We start from the raw sequence: 7,500 nt of genomic DNA, 5'->3' as shown, positions 1-7,500 counted from the left end.
ACAACTCTTAGGTTTTGATTTCATTCACAGCTACAAAATGGAAAAACTTGTAACAGCAAGGATTGATATTTCCCAAGCTCCATATGATCAAACAACATTTCTTGGCCGGTATCGCTACTTTATGTGGATTTCAAATCCCACTTTGAGTTTGGTACCGGCCAAACGGCTCTATGAGTCCAGAGACCTTTTAGAGAAATACAGGTAAAGTTTCATATAAAGTTTGTTCTGTAGTCTACAGGCAGTTCAAAACCTGTCACTGCAAATGTTCAATGACTCTTCTTATCTATATCACCATTTAAGGCAGATTCAAGAGTTGGCTTCATCAATATATTTTTCTGTTAATTTTCAACCAAATGTTGGAAGTCCTGTTATGTCTGCTTCTGTTTTCTTTGCAACTTTTCTTTCTTCCTTCCTTTCTTTCTTTCTTTAGTGCACTTTGCAGCTAACCAATTATTATTATCTGAGACATGGGTAAACTCATGAACAGAATAAGCATGAATTCAGAAATGTGACTGGTACAGGCACTCGTGTTAATATTAACAAGAAATTAAAAGAGTAGAGAAGTTCTAAGAGACTATGGAGAATAATTATCAATATAACAAACATCTAACAATGTTGATATAAATGATAATGAGTGATGTTCCACGAGTGACCAAAAAGAAAATTAATTGCTCTAAATGAACAATTTAATTATGAGATAAATATAGTAGGGACAAACAGTTATCTCACTAGTTAAAATAGCTGTTCAATAGTTCTTACAATGTGTTATACATGGATTTGATATACTGCTGCATTGGTAGTTTCAGCCATCAACTTTGAAAAACTCAACGTTGTCTGAAGAGATATATATATATATATATATATATATATATATATATATATATATATATATATATATATATATATATATATATATATATATATATATATATATATATATATATATATATATATATATATATATATATATATATATACACACATATTTATTATAATTTAAAAAAAATTGTTTATTTATTTATTATTTATTATTATTTTTAAAAAAATTGTTCTCACATCATTTCAAAAGAAAAAGTCATAGTGGTCAATATTGATAAATAATGGCTGCTTCCTTTTGTTTCAAGGAGAGGTGAAGAGCCCCAGGGTACCACAGAGGCCCAGATTCGAAGAGCCCAACAAGAGGTGTTTTCTGCCTTTCATCCTGACTCAGGAGCCCTTCAAAATATGATGGGGAGAATGTCATTTCAAGCACCAGGGGGAATGATTCTCATTGGAGCCATGATAACATTTTACAAGTAAGAAATAAATATAATATTCCACATTTCTTGTAAAGCGCTTTGAGCACGTTTAGTGGATATTGCGCTATATAAAAGCTCAAGTTTTGTTTTTTTTCCTCGTCCTTGCTGCTCAGATAAAATATTTAAGATGAGGAAGCTGTGACAAATGAGGAATACGTGAACCTGTACACTAATGAGAAATTTATTAATTTCGGATATTAACATTGGTTTGAGGATTGCATGAGAATGAGGAATAAGAAGATGAGAAATGCATACTGCACTGTAAAGGTCATTGCTATCAAAATTTTTATCATGCCATCCATGACTGGTGAAAGTAAGGCCTTTTTCACACTTTGCCTCTCTGTTTCAACTTAAGTACAAATGAGTGTCTCATCAGGTCACTGTGGTTAAAACAGTCTATTCCAAACAAAAATGGACAGGATTTATTCACTGCTGATATTTTCACCCTGTAGTAAATGGGATGTTGTTTACAAGGTTGTCAATTTTCCGTATATTTACGGAATTTGGTATGTTATAAACCCTCAGTATATTTTCCAATCACCTGCTAAATGGGGAAAAAATTAAGTACATAATGTCATTTTACTGGAGTTCAGCACTTGGAAAGGGGTAGTTACAAGAAATGAAGTGAGTAAGGAAAGTGCCAGAAGACAACAGAGAATAAAAAATGCGGCAACGATCGGGTCTCGAACCCACGACCTTACTGGTATGACAACTCTGCCTAGTTGTGGAGATCGTGACTCTACTGTATGAGCTGTCCACGACCCCCGAAAAAGTTGCTTCAATTTCTAGTCTATCAAAAGAGGTTAATCTATGTGTTAATGTAAAAGTTCAGTAAATTTATGCCTCCTGAATTGGCATCCCTGTGTTTAGATCAGGCAAAAGTAAAGGTGAAAGAATTATGTCACCTTCCCACGTTATGTCATCGATCCAGGTGTGTGGCCCGCTAACGGGGCAATCCCAAACATTAGTTTAAGACAAAAGACTCATTTCATTTTACTTATTTTAAGTGGAGAGAGTCCAACTGTGGAAATCAAAGGTTGAGTCCTTGGAAAAGGCTCTTTAAATGAGTTTTTCAATATCCTCGGGTGTAAAATGAATACCTGGATGGTAACAATTTCCTCTTTGTCAAGCATAATTGTTTTAATGCCTTACAAAGTAAAATGTCTGATCCTACATGTGAATTGTCATTGATGGCTTTCTCTGTTTAATTTAGAAGCTATCAAAAATTACTCGATAGACCAAATACCTGTCCTAATGGTAACAATTTTCACAATATATTACTTGAAACTCCTTTAAAAACTCTTGACTCTTAGTTAAATCACGGAAGGGCCATGGAAAGACTACCTTTATTTGATTTAATGCCCTTTTGTATTCATTATTTCGTTAAAAAAATAAAGAATTTGAACCTACCATTTAAGTTAATTTTTTTTTGGTGCTAATCCAATCTTGAATAATCTACAGATCGACACCCGCCATTGTTTTTTGGCAGTGGGCCAACCAGTCTTTCAATGCACTTGTCAACTACACAAACAGTAATGCCAGCACAGAAGTCAGTACCAAGTAAGAATATTGTCAATTTGAATGATTTTCACCAATTTCAGTGTAAAAATTGGAGAGATTAATTAAAGATATCATAGTGGTGTTCCATATTTACTAACTCTTCTAGTTGCTGTGATGCAGAACATGGGTACTGAACAGAACCGAAGAGCAAAGATTAGACAGATTCCCTAGAAAACAACTTTCATCATCATCATCATTGCCTTTTTCACCCTGGGTCAGGGTATAGGCCACAGACCAACAGTTTCTATCCTTCTCTATCCTGAGCTAACTTTTTAATCTCATTCCAGGTCTTACCACTTCTCTGTATATCAGCTTCTTTAATTCTTCTCCATGTTCCTCTTGGCCTTCCCCTTGATCTTCTGCCCTGAGGGTTCCAGCCCAATACTTTCTTTGTTATAGTGGAGTCATTCTTTCTAAGCGTGTGTCCAATCCACCTCCATCGTCTTCTTCCTATTTCCTCTCCCACTGGTTTCTGCTGTGTTCTTTTCCATACTTCTTCATTTTTAAAAAAATAATTTTAAAAATGAAGAAAACAACTTTAAAGAGTCTTAAAAAATATGATACCCCACATAGAGAAACAATAAAGCACCATTGGACAAGTGCAATGAAAGACCCTTATCATTTTAAATCCCGGAGACAAGACAGTATATCACATATCTTGTGGAGACAAGACAGCAACTTTTTGGGCCTATACTCAGAAGAGATGAAAATATAACAACTAATAAAGCCATGAATACATTTTTCACCCCATCTGGACACAATAAATATAAAGTCAGACCACCCACGTCAATTCACACTGTCCTGAATACAGACCTAAAATGCCTCCAAAATAACCAAGAACTGAAATGAAAGGAAGATCTTCTGACATTAACATAAACAGCAAAGGGCCATGAACTGTGGAAGGAATTGACACATACGATTAGAGAGGCAGCTGAGGCATCCCAATTGGATGATAAGAAAGCAAAAGGCCTTGATTCAAGTAAGTCAGCTTTTGAGGAGAGTGACTTTTAATTCTTAAACCTAAAGATAAACCCCTAAATTTCCCAATTCTGCCATTTTGACTTTAAACTATATTTTCTACATTTTTGTCCATTTCTACGCAATACCCAAAGTTTGCCAAAGTTTATGTATATTAACGGAAATCAGTATGTTAAAAAGACCTCTGTATATTTTCCAATCATCTGCCGAACTGAAAAAAAAAGGAAGCAATGTCTTTTTACTGGAGTTCATTCAGTACTCAGATAGAGGTTGGTCGATGTGTTCACGCAAAAAGTTCCATAAATTTTTGTCTCCTGAATATGCTTCAACAGTCGTAACATCACTTCCCTCGTAATGACGCATGGTAACTAGTAACTGGCTCTAAACTATCGGAACAATGGCGGACGCCTATTGAAATTTTTCTCTATATATCGAGAGGGAAAAAAAAAACATTATAAATCTGATCATGTTTTGACTTTTACACATTCTGATCACAAGACATATGAAAAGTTCTAGCCAGCATGAAGAATATAAAGTACCGACTTTCTTTGTTTAGAACCACGATGGCCGCCATTACTGGGCGACACGACATCAGACTATTGAATCTAATTGGCAACCCTGAATACCAGACTGACAAAGTGGATCGCAGTTTGGAGTCATTTATATTGATTGGGAGCGAAGTGGCAGAGTGCGACTCGGAAGGTCCCGGGTCCAAGCCCCGCTTCAGGCACTTTCATTTTTTTTCCCTTGAGCAAGATTATTAACGTTGCTTTTAAAATATCCACAGAAAATTGGCTATTGCCTACGTCAGTGCTACCTCATCTGCCTTGGCTGTGGCTCTGGGACTGAGAAGAGGTCTTGCTAATGTAAGAAGTGATAGATTCTTGTCTTGTTTCTTGTGTTTGTTTGTTTTCTCTTTGTTTTTCCTTTGAATATCCAATTAGATTTGAATGAGTGATTAGAAATGCATTCACGTATGAGCTAATTAGGATAAACGATGTCACTGGTTCTTCTCATCAGTGCTTGACTTCGTTACAAAACTCTACAATACCTCAGATAGGGTTAGAAAGTAGATAACTTCTTTTTTTTTTTTAACCATTTGCTTCCATTTGGATTGACATTGAGTTTTAATTAAACTTATAAGAAACTTATTGAAAATTAGGTAAATGTGCAGAGTCATTCAACAAGACCACAAAATTAATGGATAACAGTGTAACAGTCTAGGTATATGGATATAAACGTTACACTATATTTCTTTATTTATATTTTGGTTTTTAGATATGACACATCTTCGGAAAGATAGATTTCTTGTTCAACTCCTACTCTTGGTAGTGCAAAGTTGAGTCCTTGGGGGCTCTTTACTCTCATTCTCTCACTGAACTCCTGTGTAAAATGAGTACCTGGTCGGTAACCGCGTTGTTGTTCCCAATTGCATTGACAAGGAATATGACATTCACCTTTCTGGGTGGGGTTCCTGACCTCCCATCGTGGGCAGGGAGGCACTTACTGTGTCTTCTATCCCCCTATATCTGTTTTCCAACATGCTTCTGCCTTAGTCTTGGAATGGGATTACTTAGTTTTGTCCTGACCCTGGCCGGAGTCCTTGACTGGGAGGGAAACAGTCGAATGTATTGTTATAGTTTTGAGAGATGATTTTTTTTTCCTTGTAAATCATCTCTGTTATGTATTGTTATTTTGTATTTTTAATATATGATTTATAAACATTTGAGTGTATTCCTGTTGGTGGGATCTTGTGCTGTTGTCTGGGTGAGACTATAAGATGATCTCAAACTAAGTACTTTGATAGTGTACTCTTGGGATCTACATCTGTTTCCTATTTAGAACCAATTCCCCTTTAAATTACCTTTTCTTGGGTGCTATAATTGTAATTCTTGAACTTTTTATCATCTCATTTTCTTCCTTTTTAATGGTTCTGATATGACCTTAATGTGTTGCAAGCGCAGCAAAACCCATAAAAACAAAAACACACACACATTCACCTTTGAGGTCCATAGTTCAAGTCCCACTCTGGTCAGTGCGAAGTTGAGTCTTTGGAAAAGATTCTTCACTCACATTCTTTCTCAGCCCTCAGGTGTAAAATGAGTACCATTGGTAGTATCAGCCTTACAGGCGTCATGTCATGTCTAGTCCCTCGTGTTAAGTTTTGCTATTGGCCTAAGACCTCTTGTAAAACACTTTAAGCACATTTGGTGGCTATTGCTTTTTATAACTACTCTTTTTTTATATAGTTAATTATTTTGTTTTAATTTCATTTATCTATTTATTTTATTCCATCAGAGTAAAAATGCCTTATTGAAACGTTTTGTTCCATTTGCTGCGGTGGTGGCTGCTAATGCTGTAAATATCCCATTGATGAGGCAAAGGTAAGTATGTCATTGTGTTTTAGATATGGTATCAAGGGTGTCTGACTCTTGTGTAAGCTCATGGGGGGTCATTTTGAAAAGAAAAAAGAACAGAAACCCCCCCCCCCCAAAAAAAAAAAAAAAAAAAATAAATAAAAACACCAAAAAAACAATGCTGCTTATACAATAACACATATAATATGATTGATCCCGGGTGCAGTTGAGATTTTTTTCTAGCCCCCACTTAGCAGTGATTGGGTAGCTGGGTCTGTTAGATTTGGTGGAAAGTACTTTGAGATAGACTAGTGTACTATCCAAAGGGTAGCAAGCAATTGCTATTGTCTGGTTCACGCTATAGAATAATAATAATAATAATAATAATAATAATAATAATATATACTTTCTTCATAAAAAAAAATGAAAATTCGTTTACAGACGTGGCATGCATAAAAATGTATAAACACAAAGTTGAGAATCTATGGCGACAATGTATACATATAGATATAAACTCCGGTTCCATGGGCCGAACGGCTCTGAGGACTAGTATTTTTATTTTTTTTGTATTTTAGTAGTAGTCCACCAGAACCTTTAGACCCATGGGGCAGGAGTTTATCCTGGTTTCTATAGCGTAAAACAGATAATAGCAATTTCTTGTTTCCCTTGAATAGGACGCTAGTCTATTGCATAGTAATTTCTACCATTTGTAACAGACCCAGCTACCCAATCACTGCTGGGTAGACAAGGGGTTTCGGAAAAAAAAAATCTTGACCCCACACGGGATCACTCTCAGTCCCTTTGGGTGCGAAAGATGTGAATTTTGATTCTTTAATTTGTTGTTTTTTTCTCTTTTCTGAAAATGGATAAATAGATAAATGCGAGATGTGTGTCACAATAACTAATATTAATAATACACATTTATACATCACTCATTCTCGTGTAAAACACAAGCTCTGGGCACTTTACAATTTAAATAATCATTTTGGAAAAACCAAAAAACAAAAAAAAAAAAACATACAGTGCAATGAATTCATAGCCAAATCAAGGGTTCATAACGCCAATAAAAGCAAATACAGTAAAAAAATGTGTCTTGAGATTCGTTTTAAAGGCAGGTAAAGACTTGCACTCCCTCAGTGGTAGTGTTCATTCCAAATAGTCTTATCGTATTCTGCTGCCCTCTTATTTCAGTGAAGTAGTGGATGGAGTCACAGTGAATGATGAGGATGGTAATCCTGTTGTCAAGTCTCAGGTATGTTGGTAACATTTAGGACTGAATACTTGGCTGTTAGTTAGAATGGATGGAC

At 35.5% G+C, this 7,500-nt stretch overlaps 1 protein-coding gene across 6 annotated transcripts in view; it reads left to right on the top strand.

The window, feature by feature from the left end:
* The window catches only part of LOC144979982 (sideroflexin-2-like), a 19,205-nt gene that overhangs the window by 3,795 nt on the left and 7,910 nt on the right, over nt 1-7,500 (top strand). For 4 of the 6 annotated variants that reach the window (XM_078927390.1, XM_078927393.1, XM_078927394.1 and 1 more), the window contains exons 2-7: nt 1-201; nt 1,125-1,295; nt 2,760-2,858; nt 4,624-4,702; nt 6,135-6,220; nt 7,385-7,445. The exon at nt 1-201 is cut by the window's left edge and continues 6 nt beyond it. In XM_078927390.1, the coding sequence (XP_078783516.1) occupies nt 1-201; nt 1,125-1,295; nt 2,760-2,858; nt 4,624-4,702; nt 6,135-6,220; nt 7,385-7,445 (697 nt within the window). The remainder of the gene's footprint in view (nt 202-1,124; nt 1,296-2,759; nt 2,859-4,623; nt 4,703-6,134; nt 6,221-7,384; nt 7,446-7,500) is intronic. The other 2 variants (XM_078927395.1, XM_078927396.1) reach the window with 1 other exon arrangement.

This window comes from Berghia stephanieae, chromosome 9 (assembly GCF_034508935.2).
Source record: "Berghia stephanieae isolate SIO BIC M18660-M18661 chromosome 9, UCSD_Bste_1.3, whole genome shotgun sequence".
In the NCBI taxonomy this organism is placed as follows: Eukaryota; Metazoa; Mollusca; class Gastropoda; order Nudibranchia; family Aeolidiidae; genus Berghia; species Berghia stephanieae.
The sequence above is the reverse complement of the archived record's forward strand: the minus strand, read 5'-3'. Positions and strand labels throughout refer to the sequence as shown.